The following is a 25,384-nucleotide window of genomic DNA, read 5'->3' as shown; positions in this document are numbered from 1 at the left end:
GGCTCTGCAGCCTCCCCCCACTTCCTTCCTGGCAGCTGCAGGGGCCCGGGCAGGCCGGGGCAGGAAAATAAAAAGTTCTGGGTTTGTGTCATCTTTAACATCTGCGTTTCACGGACGCGTGTCCAGGTTCTGAGCGGCTCAGCAGAATGCCAGCTGCAGAAAAAGCTTTGTGTCACTGCCCTGAATTGCCCAGCACGGCCACGGCCTCTCCCCCATCCCCAAACCTTCTCTGGTTTGTACCAAACTCCCTTCGCCTGGCCCCAAATCCCCAACAGAACTTTCCAGTATCAAAAAAGGCCTTAAACCCTGCAATTAGCCCAAATCCACTCATTTGTTAATTAGACACTTCTGCTTGAGGTTTCCATCCCCTCATCCCCATCTCCCCTTTTCCCCGCAGGGCTCCGGGCGGCCGTGACCCTGCTGGAGTCCGGGGGGGACCTCCAGCCCCCCGGGGGGTCCCTGCGCCTCCTCTGCCGAGGCTCTGGCTTTGATTTTGGCAGTTTTGACATGCAGTGGATCCGCCAGGGACCCGGGCAGGGGCTGGAATTCATCGCGTACATCAGCAACAATGGTGGCACCACCAGATACGCGCCGTCGGTGCAGGGCCGGTTCACGATCTCCAGGGACAACGGGCAGAGCTCGGTGACGCTGACCATGAACAACCTCAAGGACGAGGATTCCGCTGTTTATTTCTGTGCCAAAATACCTGATGGTTGTTGTACTGCTGGTGCTTATGCTGAAGACGCCAGCAGCGGTGGAACCACCCCCATCTCAGTGTCCCCACCTGTCCCCAAAGCCCAGACCCTTCCTCCAAACCCCAGCCCTTGACCCTTTCCTCCAAGTCTCGCCCATTTCCATTAATGGTGATCCAAGACCCCAAACCCCTGCCTGGTTCTGCACAAAACCCAACTGCTTTGGCCCCAAAACTCGTCTGATTTTGCCCAAAATCGCCAGTTTGGCCTCCCAGTCGCAGCCGCTGACACAGATCCCCAATTCTGACCCAAATTGGGAAGTTAATCTAAAATCCCGACCTTCAGAGCAAGGTTTTGGGGAAGAAAGTGGAGATTTGGGGTCAGGAGTTGTGGTTTGGGGTCAGCGGGTGAGAACTGGGGCCAAGGCAGTGCCAGGCTGGGATCAATGGTCAAGAGCTGGATCTGGGGTTGGGGTCTGGGGGAAGGGTCTGGGCTCTGGGGACAGGGGGGACTTGGGGGATGGGGGTGGGGACACCACCTGTGTCGACAATTTAACCAGCAGGAGCAGCACCACCACCACCAGCAGATTTGGCACAGAAATAGGATCCGGAATCCTCGTCCTTGAGGTTGTTCATGGTCAGCGTCACCGAGCTCTGCCCGTTGTCCCTGGAGATCCTGAACCGGCCCTTGAACGATGGCGCGTACTCGGTGTAGCCACCAGTGTCACTGATCCGTGCTACATATTCCAGCCCCTGCCCAGGTCTCTGGCGCATCCAGCCCATCCCAAAACTGCCAAAATTGAAGCCAGATGCTCGGCAGAGGAGGCGCAGGGACCCCCCGGGGGGCTGGAGGTCCCCCCCGGACTCCAGCAGGGTCAAAGCCTTTCTCCCATCCCCAAACCATCACTGGTTTTGTACCAAACTCCCTTTGTCTGTCCCCGAATCTCGAACAGATCTTTCCAGTATCGTAAAATGTCCTAAACCCTACAATTAGGACAAATCCACTCATTAATGAATTGGACGCCTCCGCTTGAGATTTCCATCCCCTCGTGCCCATCTCTCCTTTTCCCCGCAGGGCTCCGGGCGGCCGTGACCCTGCTGGAGTCCGGGGGGGACCTCCAGCCCCCCGGGGGGTCCCTGCGCCTCCTCTGCCGAGGGTCCGGGTTCGATTTTGGGAGTTTCTCCATGTTTTGGATCCGCCAGAGACCCGGGCAGGGGCTGGAATTCGTCGCAGCAATCAGCAGATACAGTGGAAAAACGTACTACGCGCCATCAGTGCAGGGCCGGTTCACGATGACGAGTGACAACGGGCAGAGCTCGGTGACGCTGACCATGAACAACCTCAAGGACGAGGATTCCGGATCCTATTTCTGTGCCAAACAAGCTGATAATGGTTGTTGTGGTGCTGGTGCTAATCTTGACTGATGTGATCCATTCACCCTGTCCCCACCTGTCCCTGTGCCCCAGACCCTTCCCCCAAACCCCAACCCCTGACCCCATTCCTGTCTCCTGTGTCCCAGCTCTGAATTTATTCAGCCCCAAATCTCCCCCATTTTCCCCCAAATTCTCAACTCTCAGCCCCACCTCTTCACCGCTGGTGCCAATTTTTGGGGCAAACCCTCAGGACTGGGTGCCCGCAGCAGCCAGGGTTTGGTGCCAGGGGTGCAGATCTGGGGCTGCCCCAGAGGGATTTTCAGGCCGATGGTCACAAGGGAAGGGAGCGGAAATCTGGGGTGAAAGGCTGGGATTTGGGGGACGGTTCTGGGCAAAGGGCCCAAGGGCGAGGGGAAGGCTGAGATTGGGGAGAAATGGTTAAAACTGGGGGGAAAAATTGAGAATTGGGGCAGCAAGGGTGGAGTTTGTGGGAAAACGGCCAAGATGGGAGGAAAAGGGCTGGGATTTTGGGGTAGGATCAGAGAATTCTGGGACATTTGGGAACATGGAGGAGAGGACCTGGGACCACGGCCACTATCACCACCATAAGCATAAGCAGGGTTACCACAACCACTGGTATAACATTTCCCGCAGAAATAGGATCCGGAATCCTCGTCCTTGAGGTTGTTCATGGTCAGCGTCACCGAGCTCTGCCCGTTGTCCCTGGAGATCGTGACCCGGCCCTTGACTGAGGGTGCGTAGTAGGTGCTGGCACCGTCGTTCCTGATCCACGCGACGTATTCCAGCCCCTGCCCGGGTCTCTGGCGGATCCAGTACATGTCAAAACTCCCGAAATCGAACCCAGAGCCTCGGCAGAGGAGGCGCAGGGACCCCCGGGGGGCTGGCGGTCCCCCCCGGACTCCAGCAGGGTCACGGCCGCCCGGAGCCCTGCGGGGAAAAGGGGAGATGGGGATGAGGGGATGGAAACATCAGGCTGAGGTGTCCAATTAATTAATGGGTGGAGTGAGGTTAATTGAAGGGTTTGGGGCACCATTAGGATACAGGAAACCTCTGGTGGAGATCTAGGACAAAATCAGGGGAGTTTGGGGCACAACAGAGAAGGTTTTGGATAGGGGAGCGGCCGTGACCCTGCTGGAGTCCGGGGGGGACCTCCAGCCCCCCGGGGGGTCCCTGCGCCTCCTCTGCCGAGGCTCCGGGTTCAATTTTGGGAGCTTCGACATGTTCTGGATCCGCCAGAGACCCGGGCAGGCGCTGGAATACGTCGCGTGGATCAGGAACACTGGTGGCAGCACCGGCTACGCGCCCTCGGTCAAGGGCCGGTTCACGATCTCCAGGGACAACGGGCAGAGCTCGGTGACGCTGACCATGAACAACCTCAAGGACGAGGATTCCGGATCCTATTTCTGCGCCAGAAGTTTCCGTGGTGGTTACAGTGGCATTACGCTTGGTGATAGTGACGATGCTGGTAGTGGCTCAAAATCCCCACCCCTGGGTCCCCAAATGTCTCAGTATCCCCAAATCCTTCCCCCAAACCCAGCCCTTGATCCCCTTGAACATCTCCCCCAGTCTCCACCATCTTTGCCCCAATTCTCAACTTTCCCCCAATTTTCCCCATTTCACCCAAATCTCCCTGATCTCCCCGGGCCCTGATTGGGTGGAGGTCAGAACTGGGGGATACGGGTGAAGGTTTGGGGCCAATGGTTCAGTTTTGGGGCAGAAACCAGAGAATGTTTTGAGGTCAGTGCTGACCATTGGTGCAGATGAGGGAGACTGGGGACAAAGGGTCAGGAACTGGGACAAGGGGTGAGGTTTGGGTTTAGAATCAGCGCTTTGGGGACTCACTGGATGAGCAGAGCTCGGTGGCGCTGACCATGAACAACCTCAAGGTCGAGGATTCCGAATCCTATTTCTGTGCCAAGGGTGCTGATGGATACCATGTTGCTGCTGCTGGTTTTGGTGATTTTGCCCATTTTGGCATCAAACTCCTGATTCCTTCTCCTCTCCCATTACTGGGTCCCCAAAGGCCCAGTTTCCGTCCCAAACTGCACCTCCTGACTCAGAACGTGACCCTTTGACCCCATTTGCACCAATGGTGGCCACTGACCCCAAATCCTCCCAATGCAGTCCCGGAAGCTGGGGGAGATTTGGGTGAAATGGGTAAAATTGAGGGAAAGTGGAAGCTGGGGCAAAAATGGCGGAGTTTGGGAGAGAAGCTCAAGAATGGGGAAAAGGGATGGGATTTGAGGGAAGGATTTGGGGATTTTGGGACATTTGGGGACCCAGCAGTGGGGCTTGGGGCCAGGATGAGGATTGTCACCATAACCAACAACAGCTCCATTCCAACCACCATCGTGACATCTGGCACAGAAATAGGATCCTGAATCCTCGTCCTTGAGGTTGTTCATGGTCAGTGTCACCGAGCTCTGCCCGTTGTCCCTGGAGATCGTCACACGGCCCCTAAACGATGGCGCGTAGTCGGTGCTGCCTCCGCTGTTGATCCCTCCGAGGTGTTCCAGCCCCTGCCCGGGTCTCTGGCGGATCCAGCCCAGCCCAAAACTGCCAAAATTGAAGCCAGACCCTCGGCAGAGGAGGCGCAGGGACCCCCCGGGGGGCTGGAGGTCCCCCCCGGACTCCAGCAGGGTCACGGCCGCTGCACTATCCACAAACCTTCTCTGGTTTTGGCCCAGACTCCCTTGATTTTGTCTCAAATCTCCTGCAGAGGTTTCCTGTATCGTAAAGTGATTTCAACCCTGCAATTATCCCCGATCCAGGCGTTAATAAATTGGACACCTCCGTCTCACCTTTCCATCCCCTCATCCCCATCTCCCCTTTTTCCCGCAGGGCTCCGGGCGGCCGTGACCCTGCTGGAGTGCGGGGGGGACCTCCAGCCCCCCGGGGGGTCCCTGCGCCTCCTCTGCCGAGGGTCCGGCTTCGATTTCGGGAGCTACGACATGGGCTGGGTTTGTCAGAGACCCAGGCAAGCGCTGGAACTCATCGCGTGGATCTACTACAATGGTGGCAGCACCGACTACGCGCCATCGGTCAAGGGCCGGTTCACGATCTCCAGGGACAACGGGCAGAGCTCGGTGACGCTGACCATGAACAACCTCAAGGACGAGGATTCCGGATCCTATTTCTGTGCCAAATGTTTTGATAGTGGTTATGCTTCTGCTGATGCTGCTGCTTTTGGCGACACTTCTGGCCCCATCCCCATGGTGGTCAACAAATGTCTCCAATCCCAGCCATTCTTCTCCCATTTCCCAGCCCTTTTCCTCCCATCTTGGCCATTTTTCCACAAACTCCACCCTTGCTGCCCCAATTCTCAATTTTTCCCCCCGGTTTTGACCATTTCTCCCCAATCTCAGCCTTCCCCTCGCCCTTGGGCCGTTTCCCCAGAACCGTCCCCCAAATCTCAGCCTTTCACCCCAGATTTCCGCTCCCTTCCCTTGTGACCATCGGCCTGAAAATCCCTCTGGGGCAGCCCCAGATCTGCACTCCTGGCACCAAACCCTGGCTGCTGCGGGCACCCAGGCCTGAGGGTTTGCCCCAAAAATTGGCACCAGCGGTGAAGAGGTGGGGTTAAGAGCTGAGAATTTGGGGGAAAATGGGGGAGATTTGGGGCTGAATAAATTCAGAACTGGGACAGGGGACAGGAATGGGGTCAGGATTTGGGGTTTGGGGGAAGGGTCTGGGGCACGGGGACAGGGGGGACAGAGACACTGGGATGGGCTCAAAATGTTCAAAGCAGCAGCACCATCATACCAACCAGTATAAGCAGTTTTGGCGCAGAAATAGACGGCGGAATCCTCGTCCTTGAGGTTGTTCATGGTCAGCGTCACCGAGCTCTGCCCGTTGTCCCTGGAGATCGTGAACCGGCCCTGCACCGATGGCGCGTAGTAGGTGCTGCCACTGCTACTGATGTCTGCGATGTATTCCAGTGCCTGCCCAGGTCTCTGGCGGATCCAGTACATGGAGTAGCTCCCAAAACTGAACCCGGACCCTCGGCAGAGGAGGCGCAGGGACCCCCCGGGGGGCTGGAGGTCCCCCCCGGACTCCAGCAGGGTCACGGCCGCCCAGAGCCCTGCGGGGAAAAGGGGAGATGGGGATGGGAACAGCTCAAACATGGACACAAATCCTGACTCTTGGCCCCAAATTGTGACATTTTCTCGTTATCCTGCTCGCCCTGCTGACCTCCCACGTGGATCCACCCCATTTCTCCGGATCTGACAACACTCACTGCGAGGCCTCGACCGACCCCGTTCCTCATCCCCATCTCCCCTTTTTCCCGCAGGGCTCCGGGCGGCCGTGACCCTGCTGGAGTCCGAGGGGGACCTCCAGCCCCCCGGGGGGTCCCTGCGCCTCCTCTGCCGAGGCTCCGGGTTCAGTTTCGGGAGCTCCTACATGAGCTGGATCCGCCAGAGACGCGGGCAGGGGCTGGAATTCGTCGCAAGTATCAGTAGCAGTGGTGGCAGCACCTGGTACGCGCCATCGTTCAAGGGCCGGTTCACGATCTCCAGGGACAACGGGCAGAGCTCGGTGACGCTGACCATGAACAACCTCAAGGACGAGGATTCCGGATCCTATTTCTGTGCCAAGGGTGCTGGTGCTGGTGGTTGGGCTGCTGCTTTTCGCATTGTTAATTCATCAGATTTTGGGTTTTTCCCCGATCCAATCCCTGCGTCTAGACTTCTCTGCATGCCCCAGACACTTCCCTACAAACTTCGACCCTGTTGTTGTCTCCTTGTCCCAGCCTTGCACTGTTTTGGCCCCAAATCTCATCTCCTAGCCCCAAATCTCATCTCCTGGCCCCAAATCTCCACCAGAGCTTTCCTGTATCTTAGGGGTGCCTCAAACCGTTCAATTAATCTTGCTCCACCCATTAATTAATTGGACAAGTCCTCCTGACCTTTCCATCCCCTCATCCCCATCTCCCCTTTTCCCCGCGGGGCTCCGGGCGGCCGTGACCCTGCTGGAGTCCGGGGGGGACCTCCAGCCCCCCGGGGGGTCCCTGCGCCTCCTCTGCCGAGGGTCCGGGTTCGATTTCGGGAACTTTGGGATGGGCTGGATGCGCCAGAGACCCGGGCAGGGGCTGGAATACCTCGCAGCCATCGACAGCACCGGTGGTTTCACCGTGTACGCCTCATCCGTCAGGGGCCGGGTCAGGATCTGCAGGGACAACGGGCAGAGCTCGGTGACGCTGACCATGAACAACCTCCAGCACGAGGATTCCGGATCCTATTTCTGCGGGAAGTGTTCTGGTGCTGGTTATCCCAATGCTTATGATATTTGTTCCCCGCCCCCATGGCTGGGAGCCCTCCTGTCCCCCCCTCCCCAGGTCCTCCCTTCAAAGCTCCGCCCTTGACCCAATCCTCCAGGTTTTGTCTCAGTCTCCAATTCCACGTCTCTAAATTCACGGAATGCACAGAATTTACAGAATTTGCTGAATTCACAGAATTCACAAAATTCACAGAAATAGCAGAATTCACAAATCTCACAGAATTCACTGAATTCACAAAATTCCCAGAATTCACAGGGTTGGATGAGACCTCCAAGCTCATCGAGTCCAACCCACCCCAAACACCCCAGCCCTGGCCCCCAGTGCCAGGAGATGAGATTTGGGGCCAGGAGATGAGATTTGGGGCCAGGAGATGAGATTTGGGGCCAGGATTTGGGGCCAGGAGGTGAGATTTGGGGCCAAGAGATGAGATTTGGGGTGAGGAGACGAGATTTGGGGTGAGGAGATGAGATTTGGGGTGAGGAGATGAGATTTGGGGCCAGGAGAGGAGATCTGGGGCCAGGAGATGAGATTTGGGGCCAGGAGATGAGATTTGGGGCCAAGAGATGAGATTTGGGGCCAGGAGAGGAGATTTGGGGCCAGGAGATGAGATTTGGGGCCAGGAGATGAGATTTGGGGCCAGGAGATGAGATTTAGGGCCAGGAGATGAGATTTGGGGCCAAGAGATGAGATTTGGGGCCAAGAGGGGAGATTTCGGGTCAAAACAGCGCCAGGTTGGGACAAGGAGACAACAACGGGGTCAAAGTTTGGAGGGAAGTGTCTGGGGCATGCAGAGAAGTGGAGACGCAGGGATTGGATCGGGGAAAAACCCAAAATCTGATGAATGAACAATGTGATAAGCAGCAGCCCAACCACCAGCACCAGCATCCTTGGCGCAGAAATAGGATCCGGAATCCTCGTCCTTGAGGTTGTTCATGGTCAGCGTCACCGAGCTCTGCCCGTTGTCCCTGGAGATCGTGAACCGGCCCTGCACCGAGGGCGCGTACCTGGTGCTGCCATCAGGGTAGATCCCTGCGATCCACTCCAGCGCCTGCCCGGGTCTCTGGCGGATCCAGCTCATGTAGGAGCTCCCGAAATTGAACCCGGAGCCTCGGCAGAGGAGGCGCAGGGACCCCCCGGGGGGCTGGAGGTCCCCCCCGCACTCCAGCAGGGTCACGGCCGCCCGGAGCCATGCGGGAAAAAGGGGAGATGGGGATGAGGGGATGGAAATCTCAAGCAGAAGTGTCTAATTAATAAATGAGTGGATTTGGGCTAATTGCAGGGTTTAAGGCCTTTTTTGATACTGGAAAGTTCTGTTGGAGATTTGGGGCCAGGCGAAGGGAGTTTGGTACAAACCAGAGAAGGTTTGGGGATGGGGGAGCGGCCGTGACCGTGCTGGGCAATTCAGGGCAGTGACACAAAGCTTTTTCTGCAGCTGGCGTTCTGCTGAGCCACTCAGGACCTGGACACGCCTCCGTGAAACGCAGATGTTAAAGATGACACAAACCCAGAACTTTTTATTTTCCCGCCCCGGCCTGCCCGGGCCCCTGCAGCTGCCAGGAAGGAAGTGGGGGGAGGCTGCAGAGCCCCAAAATCTCGGCGTCTCCTCCTCCCTCCCCTCTGGCACTTCACTGCTCCCTCCCCGGCCGCCGTGCCTTGGTGCTGCTCCTCGGTTTTGGGGTGAAATCCTCTCGTGAGCTCTGCAGAAACCACCCATTTTTCCCCAAACAGGTGAAACCGTGGGGAGATGGAAATGCCCAAACTGACCTCGAGCCGAGGCCGCCAGGCTGAGAGGAGCAGATGTTGGCACGGCCGTGATCCCGTGAGGAGTTTGGGCAGAGCAGGGCAGTCCTGGGCTTCCAGGAGAATTAAAAATAATAAAATATTTCTGTTCGCAGGGGTGAGGACGATTTTAGAGACAGGTAATGAGAATTCTGCCTTTGAACAGCTCGTCTTTAAATCAATGCCCCAAAAGCCGGCCCGTGACAAGCTGTGGGAAGGCTGGTGACAACGGGAAGGATTTCACCATGGCAGGGCTCCCGATGAAATCAAAAACCACCAAAAACGGGTTTTTCCTCTCGTAAAGAAGCCTCCATCACCTTAACTAGAGGGAATTCTCTCCCAGGGAGCTGAGGAAAGACTGGTTTAGAGGTGGCAAACTGAGTGGAAATTTTGGGTTTTGTTTCATTGTCAGCGGGAAAGGAGAGTTTGAGGGAGGAGGAGAAGCGTTCGGAGGGGTTTGTTTGGATTCTTGGCTTTTTCTCTTCGTTACTTTTAATAAATGTCCTTTTGAAGGTTTTCAGCCTGCTTTGGCTTTCTCCCAGTCCTGTCCCAGAGCAGGAAATGAGGGCACGGGTGATTGGCCAGCGCCGAGCCCAGCACACGCAGCAGCACGTTGGGTGGGAAATGTGAAAATTGGGGAAATGTGAAACCTGGGGAAATCTGAATTTGGGGAAATCTGAAAATTGGGACAATGTGAATTTGGGGAAATCTGAAAATTGGGACAATGTGAATTTGGGGAAATCTGAAAACTGGGGAAATCTGAAAACTGGGGAAATCTGAAAATTGGGGAAATCTGAAAATTAGGGAAATGTGAAAATTGGGGAAATGTGAATTTGGGGAAATCTGAAAACTAGGGAAATCTGAAAACTGGGGAAATCTGAATTTGGGGAAATCTGAAAATTGGGGAAATCTGAATTTGGGGAAATCTGAATTTGGCAAAACAAAACCACAACATCTGGCGCCGGGCATCCCTGGAGAGATTGAGCAGCCCCGATGGGGCCAGAGGGGCCAGGGCAGGGCCAGGGAGGGGTCTGGGGACAGCCGGGGACAGCTGGGGACAGCTGGGGACACAGCCATGGGGCGGGGCCAAAACTGTCAGCAGTGTCAGCATTCCGGGAATAAACGTGTTTGGCACAGAAATAGGATCCGGAATCCTCGTCCTTGAGGTTGTTCATGGTCAGCGTCACCGAGCTCTGCCCGTTGTCCCTGGAGATCGTGAACCGGCCCTTGAACGACGGCGCGTAGTAGGTGTTGACACCATCATTGTTGATGCCTCCAACCCATTCCAGCTCCTGCCCGGGTCTCTGGCGGATCCAGTGCATGCCATAAGTGCCAAAACTGAACCCGGAGCCTCGGCAGAGGAGGCGCAGGGACCCCCCGGGGGGCTGGAGGTCCCCCCCGGACTCCAGCAGGGTCACGGCCGCCCGGAGCCCTGCGGGGAAAAGGGGAGATGGGGATGGGAACAGCTCAAACATTGACACCAAATCCTGACTCCTGGCCCCACATTCTGCCAGTTTCTTGTCATCCTGCTGATCCCGGTGACCAGCCCCAGTGGGTTCAGCACATTTTTTCAACTGGCCACACCCACTTAGGGCCCTACAGCCAATCCATCCCCTCATCCCCATCTCCCCTTTTCCCCGCAGGCTCCGGGCGGCCGTGACCCTGCTGGAGTCCGGGGGGGACCTCCAGCCCCCCGGGGGGTCCCTGCGCCTCCTCTGCCGAGGGTCCGGGTTCGATTTTGGGAGCTACAACATGTTCTGGGTGCGCCAGAGCCCCGGGCAGGGGCTGGAGTGGCTCGCGGGGATCAGCAACACTGATGGCAGCACCCTCTACGCGCCATCGTTCAAGGGCCGGGTCACGATCTCCAGGGACAACGGGCAGAGCTCGGTGACGCTGACCATGAACAACCTCAAGGACGAGGATTCCGGATCCTATTTCTGCGCCAGATCTGTCTATGCTGCTGATTGGGCTCCATCTGCTTCCAGTGAAGACGCCAGCAGCGGTGGAACCACCCCCATCTCAGTGTCCCCACCTGTCCCCAAAGCCCAGACCCTTCCCCCAAACCCCAGCCCTTGACCCTTTCCCCCAAGTCTCCCCCATTTCCATTAATGGTGATCAAAGACCCCAAACCCCTGCCTGGTTCTGCACAAAACCCAACTGCTTTGGCCCCAAAACTCGCCCGATTCTGCCCGAAATCGCCAGTTTGGCCTCCCAGTCCAGCCGCTGACACAGATCCCCAATTCTGACCCAAATCGGGACCTTAACGTCAAATGCGAAAATTCAGAGCAAAGTTTGGGGAAGGAAGTGGAGCTTTGGGGTCAGGAGTTGTGGTTTGGGGTCAGCGGGTGAGAATTGGGGCCAAGGCAGTGCCAGGCTGGGATCAATGGTCAAGAGCTGGGTCTGGGGTTGGGGTCTGGGGGAAGGGTCTGGGCTCTGGGGACGGGGGGACTCGGAGATGTGGTGAGGACACCATCCCCGTTGTCAACAAGACCAGCATCACCAGCAGTCCAACCAGCACCAGTGGATTTGGCACAGAAATAGGATCCGGAATCCTCGTCCTTGAGGTTGTTCATGGTCAGCGTCACCGAGCTCTGCCCGTTGTCCCTGGAGATCCTGACCCGGCCCTTAAACGATGACGGGTACCGGGTGTATCCATCGCTGTCAATCCCTGCAACGTATTCCAGCCCCTTCCCCTGCCCCTGGCGACTCCACATCAAACTGAATCGTCCGAAATCGAAGCCGGACCCTCGGCAGAGGAGGCGCAGGGACCCCCCGGGGGGCTGGAGGTCCCCCCTGGACTCCAGCAGGGTCACGGCCGCCCGGAGCCCTGCGGGGAAAAGGGGAGATGGGGATGGGAACAGCTCAAACATGGACCCCAATCCTGACTCTTGGCCCCAAACTGTGACCCTTGGATTTCTTCATCCTCCTCCTTCTGCTCCTGCTGGTTCTGCCAGGTGGGTCCCGACTCTCCCTGGATCTGACCACACCCAGCACCAGCCACACCCTGATATGGTTCATCGTCTCATCTCCCCTTTGTGCCGCAGGGCTCCGGGCGGCCGTGACCCTGCTGGAGTCCGGGGGGGACCTCCAGCCCCCCGGGGGGTCCCTGCGCCTCCTCTGCCGAGGCTCCGGGTTTGATTTCGGACAATTTGGGATGGGTTGGCATCGCCAGAGACCCGGGCAGGGGCTGGAATCTGTCGCGAGTATCAGCAAAGGTGGCAGCACCTACTACGCGCCGTCAGTCGAGGGCCGGTTCACGATCTCCAGGGACAACGGGCAGAGCTCGGTGACGCTGACCATGAACAACCTCAAGGACGAGGATTCCGGATCCTATTTCTGCGTGAAATCTCCTCATACTGGTAGCGCTGATGCTGATGCTCAGATTGACCTTGCCGGGGTTGGCACCAGCCCTGCCTGAGCCCCCCCTGCCCCACACCCCAGACCCTTCCCTCAAACCTCAAATCTTGAGCTCATTCTTGACCAATGGAACCAGATCTGCCCCATTTCCACCAACACCAACCACGGAGCCAACATCCCCAACAGGTTCTGCCCAAAACCCAAATGGTTTGGTGCCAGAACTTGCCCCGGGTTTCCCCAAATCTTTATTTTGCCTTCCCAGCATCAGCCGCTGACACAAATCCCCCACCCTGACCCAAATCTGGACCTTGGCCTCAAATCCCGACCTTCAGAGCAAGGTTTTGGGGAAGGAAGTGGAGATTTGGGGTCAGGAGTTGTGGTTTGGGGTCAGCGGGTGAGAACTGGGGCCAAGGCAGTGCCAGGCTGGGATCAATGGTCAAGAGCTGGGTCTGGGGTTGGGGTCTGGGGGAAGGGTCTGGGCTCTGGGGACAGGGGGAGAATTGGCAGATGGGAGTAGGGACACCACCCGTGTCGACAATTTAACCAGCAGGAGCAGCACCACCAGCACCAGCAGCTTTGGCACAGAAATAGGATCCGGAATCCTCGTCCCTGAGGTTGTTCATGGTCAGCGTCACCGAGCTCTGCCCGTTGTCCCTGGAGATCGTGAACCGGCCCTTGAACGATGGCGCGTACTCGGTGTAGCCACCAGTGTCACTGATCCGTGCTACATATTCCAGCCCCTGTCCGGGTCTCTGGCGATACCAGCCCATCCCAAAACTGCCAAAATCAAAACCGGACGCTCGGCAGAGGAGGCGCAGGGACCCCCCGGGGGGCTGGAGGTCCCCCCCGGACTCCAGCAGGGTCACGGCCATTCTCCCATCCCCAAACCATCACTGGTTTTGTACCAAACTCCCTTTGTCTGGCCCTGAATCTCGAACAGATCTTTCCAGTATCGTAAAATGTCCTAAACCATACAATTAGCCCAAATCCACTCATTAATGAATTGGACACCATCGCCTGAGCTTTCCATCCCCTCATCCCCATCTCCCCTTTCCCCACAGGGCTCCGGGCGGCCGTGACCCTGCTGGAGTCCGGGGGGGACCTCCAGCCCCCCGGGGGGTCCCTGCGCCTCCTCTGCCGAGGGTCTGGGTTCAGTTTTGGGAATTATGGGATGTACTGGATACGTCAGAGACCCGGGAGTGCGCTGGAATTCATCGCATATATCAGTAGCAATGGTGGCAGCACCGCCTACGCGCCATCGGTCGAGGGCCGGGTCACGATCTCCAGGGACAACGGGCAGAGCTCGGTGACGCTGACCATGAACAACCTCAAGGACGAGGATTCCGGATCCTATTTCTGTGCCAAATATGCTGGTGCTGGTGGTTGGGCTGCTGCTTTTCGCATTGTTCATTCATCAGATTTGGGTTTTCCCCCGATCCAATCCCTGCGTCTCCACTTCTCTGCATATCCCAGACACTTCCAAAGAAATTTTGACCCCGTTGTTGTCTCTTTGTCCCAGCCTTGAACTGTTTTAGCCCCAAATCTCATCTCCTGGCCCCAAATTTTATCTCCTGGCCCCAAATCTCATCTCCTCACCCCAAATCTCATCTCTTGGCCCCAAATCCCATTTCCTGCCCCCAAATCTCATCTCCTCACCCCAAATCTCATCTCCTGGCACTGGGGGCCAGGGCTGGGGTGTTGAGGCTGGGCTGGACTCGATGATGAGCTTGGAGGCCTCTTCCAACCCTGTGAATTCTGTGAATTTTGTGGGTTCTGTGAATGCTGTGAATGCTGTGAATTCCGTGAATTCAGCGAATTCTGTAAAATCTGTGAATTCTGTGAATTCAGTCAATTTGGAGAAGCTGAATGAGAAAAATCCTGGAGGATTGGGTCAAGGGTGGAACTTTGAAAGAGGGACCTGGAAACACGGGACAGGTGGCGTCCAAGCCATGGGGGCGAGGCCAAAACCATCAGCACCATAACCAGCCCAAGCACCAAAATGTTTGGCGCAGAAATAGGATCCGGAATCCTCGTCCTTGAGGTTGTTCATGGTCAGCGTCACCGAGCTCTGCCCGTTGTCCCTGGAGATCCTGACCCGGCCCTTGACCGATGGCGCGTATCTGGTGGTGCCATCATCGTAGTCCATCCCTGCCACGTATTCCAGTCCCTTCCCAGGCCCCTGACGGATCCACACCAAAGTGGTTCGTCCAAAATCAAACCCGGAGCCTCGGCAGAGGAGGCGCAGGGACCCCCCGGGGGGCTGGAGGTCCCCCCCGGACTCCAGCAGGGTCACGGCCGCCCGGAGCCCTGCGGGGAAAAGGGGAGATGGGGATGAGGGGATGGAAAGCTCAAGCAGACATGTCCAATTTATTAACACCTGGATGGGGGTTAATTGCAGGGTTATATCACTTTACGATACAGGAAAGCTCTGGTACAGATTTTGGACCAAATAAGGGGAGTTTGAGCCAAAACCAGTGAAGGTTTGAGGGTGAGGGATTGGCCGTGACCCTGCTGGAGTCCGGGGGGGACCTCCAGCCCCCCGGGGGGGTCCCTGCGCCTCCTCTGCCGAGGGTCTGGGTTCAATTTCGGGAGCTACGACATGGACTGGGTTCGTCAGAGACCCGGGCAGGACCTGGAACTCATCGCTTGGATCAGGAATGATGGTGGCAACACCTGGTACGCGCCCTCGGTCAAGGGCCGGGTCAGGATCTCCAGGGACAACGGGCAGAGCTCGGTGACGCTGACCATGAACAACCTCAAGGACGAGGATTCCGGATCCTATTTCTGTGCCAAATCTTTTTGTGCCAATTGTGATGCCCCCAGTGATATTGGTCTTTCTGGTGGTTGTGCTGGGTTTAACTTCATCCCCATCGCCATGTCCGTACGTGTTCTTGTGCCCCAGACCCTTCCCCCAAACCCCAAATCCTGACCCCATTCCTGTCCCCCTGTCCCAGCTCTGAACTGGTTCTGCCCCAAATCTCCCCCATTTCCCCCCAAATTCTCAACTCTCAGCCCCACCTCTTCACCGCTGGTGCCAATTTTTGTGGCAAGCCCTCAGGCCTGGGTGCCCGCAGCAGCCAGGGTTTGGTGCCAGGGGTGCAGATCTGGGGCTGCCCCAGAGGGATTTTCAGGCCGATGGTCACAAGAGAGGCCAGAACCACCACCATAAGCATCAGCAGCATTACCACAACCACTGGTGGAACATTTGGCACAGAAATAGACGGCGGAATCCTCGTCCTTGAGGTTGTTCATGGTCAGCGTCACTGAGCTCTGCCCGTTGTCCCTGGAGATCGTGAACCGGCCCTTGACTGAGGGCGCGTAGTAGGTGCTGGCACCGTCGTTCCTGATCCACGCGACGTATTCCAGTGACTGCCCGGGTCTCTGGCGCACCCAGAACATGTCGTAGCTCCCAAAATTGAACCCAGACCCTCGGCAGAGGAGGCGCAGGGACCCCCCGGGGGGCTGGAGGTCCCCCCCGGACTCCAGCAGGGTCACGGCCACTGCCACATCCCCAAATCTTCACTGGTTTTGCCCCAAACTCCCCTGGTTTGGCTCCAAATCTCCACCAGAGCTTTCCTGTATCCTAAGGTGCCCCAAACCCTTCAATTAGCCTCACTCCATGCATTAAGGAATTGGACACTTCCACTTGAGATTCCATCCCCTCATCCCCTTTTCCCCGCAGGGCTCCGGGCGGCCGTGACCCTGCTGGAGTCCGGGGGGGACCTCCAGCCCCCCGGGGGGTCCCTGCGCCTCCTCTGCCGAGGGTCCGGGTTTGATTTCGGCAGCCACACCATGTTCTGGATCCGCCAGAGACCCGGGCAGGCGCTGGAATTCGTGGCCGCCATCGAGAGCAGCGGTAGCGACACCAGATACGCGCCGTCGGTCGAGGGTCGGTTCAGGATCTCCAGGGACAACGGGCAGAGCTCGGTGACGCTGACCATGAACAACCTCAAGGACGAGGATTCCGGATCCTATTTCTGCGCCAGGCGTTTCACCAGCGGCTGGTCCATCAACGCTGCTCCTGGCGGCGCCGGTTGTGGTGGCGATGCCGGGGCTGGTCCCAAACCCCAAACGCTGCGTCCCCAGCAGGGGCAGGAATGGGATGGGGAGACCCCCAGGGGGTTCTGAACCTCTGTATTGGATTTTGGGAATTTTGACACTAGTTGGGTGTGCCAGAGCCCCAGGAATGCGTTGGGATGGATCTAAGGGTGGATTCACCTGGAACGTTCCATTGTGGACTGCAGGAAATCAGCAAAGATTTGAGGACAAAAGCTGGGATTTGTGGAAAGGATCACTGGAGACTGCAGATATTCAGTGAAAATCATGGGAGTGGGAACACTGACGGCACTGTGCCCAATACGAGCAGCACTATCACTACCATAACTACCAGTAGAACGTTTGGTGCAGAAATAGACGGCGGAATCCTCGTCCTTGAGGTTGTTCATGGTCAGCGTCACCGAGCTCTGCCCGTTGTCCCTGGAGATCCTGACCAGGCCCTTGACCGAATCCGCGTAGCCGGTGTCAGCACCATTGCTGCTGATACTTGCGACGTATTCCAGCTCCTTCCCGGGTCTCTGACGGATCCAGATCATTCCGTAACTCCCGAAATCAAAGCCGGAGGCGCGGTACAGCAAGGTCAGGCACCCCCCGGGGGGCTGGAGGTCCCCCCCGGACTCCAGCAGGGTCACGGCCGCACAGAGCCCTGCGGGGAAAAGGGGAGATGGGGATGGGAACAGCTCAAACATTGACCCAAATCCTGACTCTTGGCCCCAAACTGTGACCCTTGGATATCTTCATCCTCTTCCTCCTGCTCCTGCTGGTTCTGCCAGGTGGGTCCCGACTCTCCCTGGATCTGACCACGCCCAGCACCAGCCACACCCTGATATGGTTCATCGTCTCATCTCCCCTTTGTGCCGCAGGGCTCCGGGCGGCCGTGACCCTGCTGGAGTCCGGGGGGGACCTCCAGCCCCCCGGGGGGTCCCTGCGCCTCCTCTGCCGAGGGTCCGGGTTCAATTTTGGAAGCTACGACATGGGCTGGGTTCGTCAGAGACCCGGGCAGGGGCTGGAATTCATCGCGTGGATCTACTACAATGGTGGCAGCACCTTCTACGCGCCATCGTTCAAGGGCCGGTTCACGATCTCCAGGGACAACGGGCAGAGCTCGGTGACGCTGACCATGAACAACCTCAAGGACGAGGATTCCGGATCCTATTTCTGTGCCAAATCTTTTGATAGTGGTTATGCTGCTGCTGATGCTGCTGCTTTTGGCGACACTTCTGGCCCCACCTCCATGGTGGTCAACAAATGTTTCCAATCCCAGCCATTCTTTCCCCAATTGCCAGCTATTTTCTTCCAGTCTTGGTCGTTTTCCAACAAACTCTCTCCTTCCTCGCCCAGCTCTTGACTTTTTCTTTCAGTTTTGACCATTTCTCCCCAATCTCAGCCTTCCCCTCGCCCTTGGGCCGTTTTCCCCAGAACCGTCCCCCAAATCCCAGCCTTTCACCCCAGATTTCCGCTCCCTTCCCTTGTGACCATCGGCCTGAAAATCCCTCTGGGGCAGCCCCAGATCTGCACCCTTGGCACCAAACCCTGGCTGCTGCGGGCACCCAGTCCTGAGGGCTTGCCCCAAAAATTGGCACCAGCGGTGAAGAGGAGGGGCTGAGAGTTGAGAATCTGGGGGGAAATGGGGGAGATTTGGGGCAGAACCAGTTCAGAGCTGGGACAGGGGACAGGAATGGGGTCAGGGGCTGGGGTCTGGGGGAAGCGACTGGGGATGGGGACAGGTGGGGACACGGCACGGGGACGGGGATGGGATCAAAATGTTCAAAACCAGCAGCACCATCATACCAAACAGTATAAGCATTTTTGGTACAGAAATAGATGGCGGAGTCCTCGTCCTTGAGGTTGTTCATGGTCAGCGTCACCGAGCTCTGCCCGTTGTCCCTGGAGATCGTGAACCGGCCCTTGACCGATGGCGCGTATCTGGCATCAGAACCACTGCTGTGGATCCCTGCGAGCCACTCCAGCCCCTGCCTGGGGCTCTGGCGCACCCAGTTCATGGAGTAGCTCCCGAAATCGAAGCCAGACCCTCGGCAGAGGAGGCGCAGGGACCCCCCGGGGGGCTGGAGGTCCCCCCCGGACTCCAGCAGGGTCACGGCCGCCCGGAGCCCTGCGGGAAAAAGGGGAGATGGGGATGAGGGGATGGAAAGCTCAGGAGGACTTGTCCAATTAATTAATGGGTGGAGCAAGACTAATTGAATGGTTTGAGGCACCTCTAAGATACAGGAAAGCTCTGGTGGAGATTTGGGGCCAGAGATGAGATTTGGGGCCAGGAGATGAGATTTGGGGCCAGGAGATGAGATTTGGGGCTAAAACAGTGCAAGGCTGGGACAAGGAGGCAACAACGGGGTCAAAGTTTGTGGGGAAGTGTCTGGGGCATGCAGAGAAGTGGAGACGCAGGGATTGGATCGGGGAAAAATCCCAAATCTGATGAATGAACAATGTGAAAAGCAGCAGCCCAATTACCAGCACCAGCATCCTTGGCACAGAAATAGGATCCGGAATCCTCGTCCTTGAGGTTGTTCATGGTCAGCGTCACCGAGCTCTGCCCGTTGTCCCTGGAGATCGTGACCCGGCCCTGCACCGAGGGCGCGTACCTGGTGCTGCCATCAGGGTAGATCCCTGCGATCCACTCCAGCGCCTGCCCGGGTCCCTGGCGGATCCACTGCATGCCAAAACTCCCAAAATTGTACCCAGACCCTCGGCAGAGGAGGCGCAGGGACCCCCCGGGGGCTGGAGGTCCCCCCTGGACTCCAGCAGGGTCACGGCCGCCAGGAGCCCTGCGGCACAAAGGGGAGATGGGGATGAGGGGATGGAATCTCAAGTGGAGGTGTCCAATTCATTAATGCGTGGAGTGAGGTTAATTGAAGAGATTGGGGCACCTTAGGATACAGGAAAGCTCTGGTTGAGATTTGGGACAAAATCAGGGGAGTTTGGGGAAAAGCAGTGAAGGTTAGGGGATGGGGGGAGCCGCCGTGACCCTGCTGGAATCCGGGGGGGAACTCCAGCCCCCTGGGGGGTCCCTGCGCCTCCTCTGCCGAGGCTCTGGGTTTGATTTTGGCCAATTTCGAAATGTTCTGGATCTGCCAGAGACCCGGGCAGGCCCTGGAGTGGCTCGCAGGGATCTACAGCACTGGTGCTTACACCTACAACGCGCCGTCGGTGCAGGGCCGGTTCACGATCTCCAGGGACAACGGGCAGAGCTCGGTGACGCTGACCATGAACAACCTCAAGGACGAGGATTCCGGATCCTATTTCTGTGCCAGGAGTGATGGTAATAGCGCTTATGCTAATGATGCCTACGGTTTTGTCCCCACCCCTGTCACCAAACTAGAAATTCTTCACCTAATGTCATCTCTTGACCCCACTCCTGACCCTTTGTCCCAGCCCTGCACTGGCTCTGCCCCAAATGTCACCTCTGGGCCACTCCCACTGCCCTCATTCCCCAAATTACATTGAATTGGTCAAGATTTGGGTCAAGGTTTGAGGTGAGGGGTCCAGAACTCAAATTTTGTGCCAAAAGTCCCGATGTGAGGCCACTGGGCCGGGTTTGGGTCAGTGGCTGTGACTCGGTGCCAGCCGGGCAGATTGGGGCAGAAGTGGCCAAGTCTGGGGGCAGTGGTTGGGATTTGAGGGCCAAGGCTGAGCTGAGGGTGAAAGCGGCCCTGATTTGGGGCCAGGAGCTGAGATTTGGGGCCAGAGCAGAGCCAGGGTGGGACAGAGGGTCAGGAATGGGGTCAGGGGCTGCAGGGAAGGGTCTGGGACACGGGGAGAGGGGGGACACGGTGGCAGCGACGGGGCCGAAACGACAGCCATGAGCAGCATAAAGATAAGCATCAGAATCAACAGATTTGGCACAGAAATAGGATCCGGAATCCTCGTCCTTGAGGTTGTTCATGGTCAGCGTCACCGAGCTCTGGCCGTTGTCCCTGGAGATCCTGACCCGGCCCTGCACCGACGGTGCGTATCTGGTGTCGCCACCAACGCTGCTGATCCCTGCGAGCCACTCCAGCCCCTGCCCGGGTCTCTGGCGCATCCAGCCCATCCCAAAACTGCCGAAATTGAACCCAGACCCTCGGCAGAGGAGGCGCAGGGACCCCCCGGGGGGCTGGAGGTCCCCCCTGGACTCCAGCAGGGTCACGGCCGCTCCCCCATCTCCAAACCTTCTCTGGTTTTGCCCCAAATTGCCCTGATATGGTCCCAAATCATCACCAGAGGTTTCTGGTGTCTTAAGGTGCCCCAGACCCTCCAATTAGCGTCACCCCACTCATTAATGAATTTGACGCCTCCACCTGAGCTTTCCATCCCCTCATTCCCATCTCCCCTTTGTGCCGCAGGGCTCCGGGCGGCCGTGACCCTGCTGGAGTCCGGGGGGGACCTCCAGCCCCCCGGGGGGTCCCTGCGCCTCCTCTGCCGAGGATCTGGGTTCAGTTTTGGACAATTTGTGATGGGCTGGTACGGGCAGAGACCTGGGCAGGGACTGGAATGTGTCGCAAGTATCAACACTGGTGGCAGCACCGCCTACGCGCCATCGGTGCAGGGCCGGTTCACGATCTCCAGGGACAACGGGCAGAGCTCGGTGACGCTGACGATGAACAACCTCAAGGACGAGGATTCCGGATCCTATTTCTGTGCCAAACATTTTGGTGCTTGGGCTGGTTATGGAGCTGATGGTTTTGGCCCCGCCCCCATGGCTTGGACGCCACCTGTCCCGTGTTTCCAGGTCCCTCTTTCAAAGCTCCACCCTTGACCCAATCCTCCAGGATTTTTCTTATTCCACTTCTAAAAATTCACTGAATTCAGAGAATTCGTTGAATTCACAGATTTTACAGAATTCGCTGAATTAACGGAATTCACAGCATTCACAGCATTCACAGAACCCACAAAATTCACAAAGTTCCCAGAATTCACAGGGTTGGAAGAGGCCTCCAAGCTCATCATCGAGTCCAGCCCACCCCAACACCCCAGCCCTGGCCCCCAGTGCCAGGAGAGGAGATTTGGGGCCAGGAGATGAGATTTGGGGCCAGGATTTGGGGCCAGGAGATGAGATTGGGGGTGAGGAGATGAGATTTGGGGCCAGGAGATGAGATTTGGGGCCAAGAGATGAGATTTGGGGCCAGGAGAGGAGATTTGGGAACAGGAGAGGAGATTTGGGGCCAGGAGATGAGATTTGGGGTGAGGAGATGAGATTTGGGGCCAGGAGATGAGATTTGGGGCCAGGAGAGGAGATTTGGGAACAGGAGAGGAGATTTGGGGCCAGGAGATGAGATTTGGGGTGAGGAGATGAGATTTGGGGCCAGGAGATGAGATTTGGGGCCAGGAGATGAGATTTGGGGCCAGGAGATGAGATTTGGGGCCAAAACAGTGCAAGGTTGGGACAAGGAGACAACAACGGGGTCAAAGATTGTTTGGAAGTGCCTGGAACATGCAGAGAAGTGGAGACGCAGGGATTGGATCGGGGGAAAAACCCAAAACCTGATGAATGAACAATGCGAAAAGCAGCAGCCCAACCACCAGCACCAGCACGTTTGGCACAGAAATAGGATCCGGAATCCTCGTCCTTGAGGTTGTTCATGGTCAGCGTCACCGAGCTCTGCCCGTTGTCCCTGGAGATCGTGAACCGGCCCTTGAATGATGGCGCGTAGGCGGTGCTGCCACCATTGCTACTGATATATGCGATGAATTCCAGCGCCTGCCCGGGTCTCTGACGTATCCAGTACATCCCATAATTCCAAAAACTGAACCCAGATCCTCGGCAGAGGAGGCGCAGGGACCCCCCGGGGGGCTGGAGGTCCCCCCCGGACTCCAGCAGGGTCACGGCCGCCCGGAGCCCTGCGGGGAAAAGGGGAGATGGGGATGGGGAGATGGATTGGCTGTAGGGCCCTAAGTGGGTGTGACCAGTTGAAAATATGTGCTGAACCCACTGGGACTGGTCACCAGGATCAGCAGGATGACAAGAAACTGGCACAATTTGGGGCCAAGAGTCAGGATTTGGGTCAATGTTTGAGCTGTTCCCATCCCCATCTCCCCTTTTCCCCGCAGGGCTCCGGGCGGCCGTGACCCTGCTGGAGTCCGGGGGGGACCTCCAGCCCCCCGGGGGGTCCCTGCGCCTCCTCTGCCGAGGGTCCGGGTTCAATTTCGGGAGTTTTGATGTCCAATGGGTGCGACAGAGACCCGGGCAGGCGCTGGCGTGGATCGCTCTTGTCACCAGCAGTGGTGGCACCACCCACTACGCGCCACCGTTCAAGGGCCGGTTCACGATCTCCAGGGACAACGGGCAGAGCTCGGTGACGCTGACCATGAACAACCTCAAGGACGAGGATTCCGGATCCTATTTCTGTGCCAAGTGTTACAGCAGTGGTTGTGGTAACCCTGCTTATGCTTATGGTGGTGATACTTGCCGTGGTCCCAGGCCCTCTCCTCCATGTTCCCAAATGTCCCAGAATTCTCTGATCCTACCCCAAAATCCCAGCCCTTCTCCTCATACCTTGACCGTTTTCCCACAAACTCCTCCCTTGCTGCCCCAATTCTCAATTTTTCCCCCCAATTTGGACCATTTCTCCCAAATCTCAGCCTTCCCCTCGCCCTTGGGCCCTTTGCCCAGAACCGTCCCCCAAATCCCGGCCTTTCACCCCAGATTTCCGCTCCCTTCCCTTGTGACCATGGGCCTGAAAATCCCTCTGGGGCAGCCCCAGATCTGCACCCCTGGCACCAAACCCTGGCTGCTGCGGGCACCCAAACCTGAGGGTTTGCCCCAAAAATTGGCACCAGCGGTGAAGAGGTGGGGCTGAGAGCTGAGAATTTGGGGGGAAATGGCGGAGATTTGGGGCAGAACCAGTTCAGAACTGGGACAGGGGACAGGAGTGGGGTCAAGGGCTGGGGTTTGGGGGAAGGGTCTGGGGCACGGGGACAGGGGGGGACACATGGACAGGGATGGGCTCAAAACTCTCAGCAGCAGGATTAGCATAGTAACCACGAGCAGCTTTGGCACAGAAATAGGATCCGGAATCCTCGTCCTTGAGGTTGTTCATGGTCAGCGTCACCGAGCTCTGCCCGTTGTCCCTGCAGATCGTGAACCGGCCCTGCACTGACGGCGCGTATCTGGTGCTGCCACCTTTGCTGATACTCGCCACAGATTCCAGCCCCTGCCCGGGTGTCTGATGATGCCAACCCATCCCAAATTGGCCAAAATCAAACCCGGAGCCTCGGCAGAGGAGGCGCAGGGACCCCCCGGGGGGCTGGAGGTCCCCCCCGGACTCCAGCAGGGTCACAGCGGCTCTCCCATCCCCAAACCTTCTCTGGTTTTCCCCAAACTCCCCTGATTTTGTCCCAAATCTCAACCAGAGCTTTCCTGTATACTAAGGTGCCCCAATCTCTTCAATTAGCCTCACTCCATGCATTAATGAATTGGACACTTCCACTTGAGATTCCATCCCCTCATCCCCATCTCCCCTTTTTCCCGCAGGGCTCCGGGCGGCCGTGACCCTGCTGGAGTCCGGGGGGGACCTCCAGCCCCCCGGGGGGTCCCTGCGCCTCCTCTGCCGAGGGTCCGGGTTTGATTTTGGCAGTTTTGACATGTTATGGATCCGCCAGAGACCCGGGCAGGCGCTGGAATACATCGCAGGGATCAGCAGTGGTGGAGGCACCGACTACGCGCCATCGTTCAAGGGCCGGTTCACGATCTCCAGGGACAACGGGCAGAGCTCAGTGACGCTGACCATGAACAACCTCAAGGACGAGGATTCCGGATCCTATTTCTGCGCCAAATATGCTGGTGCTGGTGGTTGGGCTGCTGCTTTTCACATTGTTCATTCATCAGGTTTGGGTTTTTGCCCCGATCCAATCCCTGCGTCTCCACTTCTCTGCATGCCCCAGACACTTCCCCACAAACTTCGACCCCGTTGTTTTCTTCTTGTCCCAGCCTTGAACTGTTTTGGCCCCAAATCTCCTCTCCTGGCCCCAAATCCCATCTCTTGGCACCAAATCTCATCTCCTGCCCCCAAATCTCCTCTCCTGGCCCCAAATCTCATCTCCTGGCCCCAAATCTCCACCAGAGCTTTCCTGTATCTTTGGGGTGCCTCAAACTGTTCAATTAATCTTGCTCCACCCATTAATTTATTGGACAAGTCCTCCTGAAATTTCCAACCCCTCATCCCCATCTCCCCTTTGTGCCGCAGGGCTCCGGGCGGCCGTGACCCTGCTGGAGTCCGGGGGGGACCTCCAGCCCCCCGGGGGGTCCCTGCGCCTCCTCTGCCGAGGGTCTGGGTTTGATTTCAGACAATTTGCGATGGGCTGGTATCGGCAGAGACCCGGGCAGGCGCTGGAGTATATCGCAGACATCAGTAGCAGTGGCAGCACCTACTACGCACCCTCGGTGCAGGGTCGGGTCAGGATCTGCAGGGACAACGGGCAGAGCTCGGTGACGCTGACCATGAACAACCTCAAGGACGAGGATTCCGGATCCTATTTCTGCGCTAAGTCTCCTTATACTGGTGGTGCTGGTGCTGGTCATGGTGATGACCCTGGTGGTTTCTCCACATCCACCCCCAGTCCCCAGAGCCCAGACCCTTCCCCCAGACCCCAGCCCCAGACCCAGCTCTTGACCATTGATCCCAGCCTGGCACTGCCTTGGCCCCAGTTCTCACCCGCTGACCCCAACCACAACTCCTGACCCCAAATCTCCACTTTCTTCCCCAAAACCTTGCTCTGAAGGTCGGGATTTGAGGCCCAGGCCCAGATTTGGGTCAGAACTGGGGATTTGTGTCAGTGGTGGCTGCTTTGGGCCGACCCCACAGATTGGGGTAGAGTTGGTCGAGTTCCAGGCC

At 57.6% G+C, this 25,384-nt stretch overlaps 4 gene segments (V, D, J or C); 3 read left to right on the top strand and 1 right to left on the bottom strand.

Moving 5' to 3' along the window:
* Positions 1–1,386: 1,386 nt before the first annotated feature.
* Positions 1,387–2,116, top strand: LOC135288858 (Ig heavy chain V region 6.96-like). The segment is given in 2 exon segments: positions 1,387–1,393; positions 1,767–2,116. Coding segments are annotated over 2 exon segments (357 nt in total).
* A 3,549-nt stretch (positions 2,117–5,665) lies between these two features.
* On the bottom strand, positions 5,666–6,299 carry LOC135288857 (Ig heavy chain V region 914-like). The segment is given in 3 exon segments: positions 5,666–5,672; positions 5,849–6,167; positions 6,278–6,299. Coding segments are annotated over 3 exon segments (348 nt in total).
* A 5,476-nt stretch (positions 6,300–11,775) lies between these two features.
* On the top strand, positions 11,776–12,561 carry LOC135288856 (Ig heavy chain V region 914-like). The segment is given in 2 exon segments: positions 11,776–11,782; positions 12,188–12,561. Coding segments are annotated over 2 exon segments (381 nt in total).
* Positions 12,562–15,897: 3,336 nt separating this feature from the next.
* Positions 15,898–16,628, top strand: LOC135288854 (Ig heavy chain V region 6.96-like). The segment is given in 2 exon segments: positions 15,898–15,902; positions 16,130–16,628. Coding segments are annotated over 2 exon segments (504 nt in total).
* Positions 16,629–25,384: the final 8,756 nt, after the last annotated feature.

The sequence above is a fragment of the Passer domesticus genome, chromosome 36 (genome assembly GCF_036417665.1).
Source record: "Passer domesticus isolate bPasDom1 chromosome 36, bPasDom1.hap1, whole genome shotgun sequence".
In the NCBI taxonomy this organism is placed as follows: domain Eukaryota; kingdom Metazoa; phylum Chordata; class Aves; order Passeriformes; family Passeridae; genus Passer; species Passer domesticus.
Note: the sequence above shows the minus strand (reverse complement) of the source record. Positions and strands in the feature narration are given on the sequence as shown.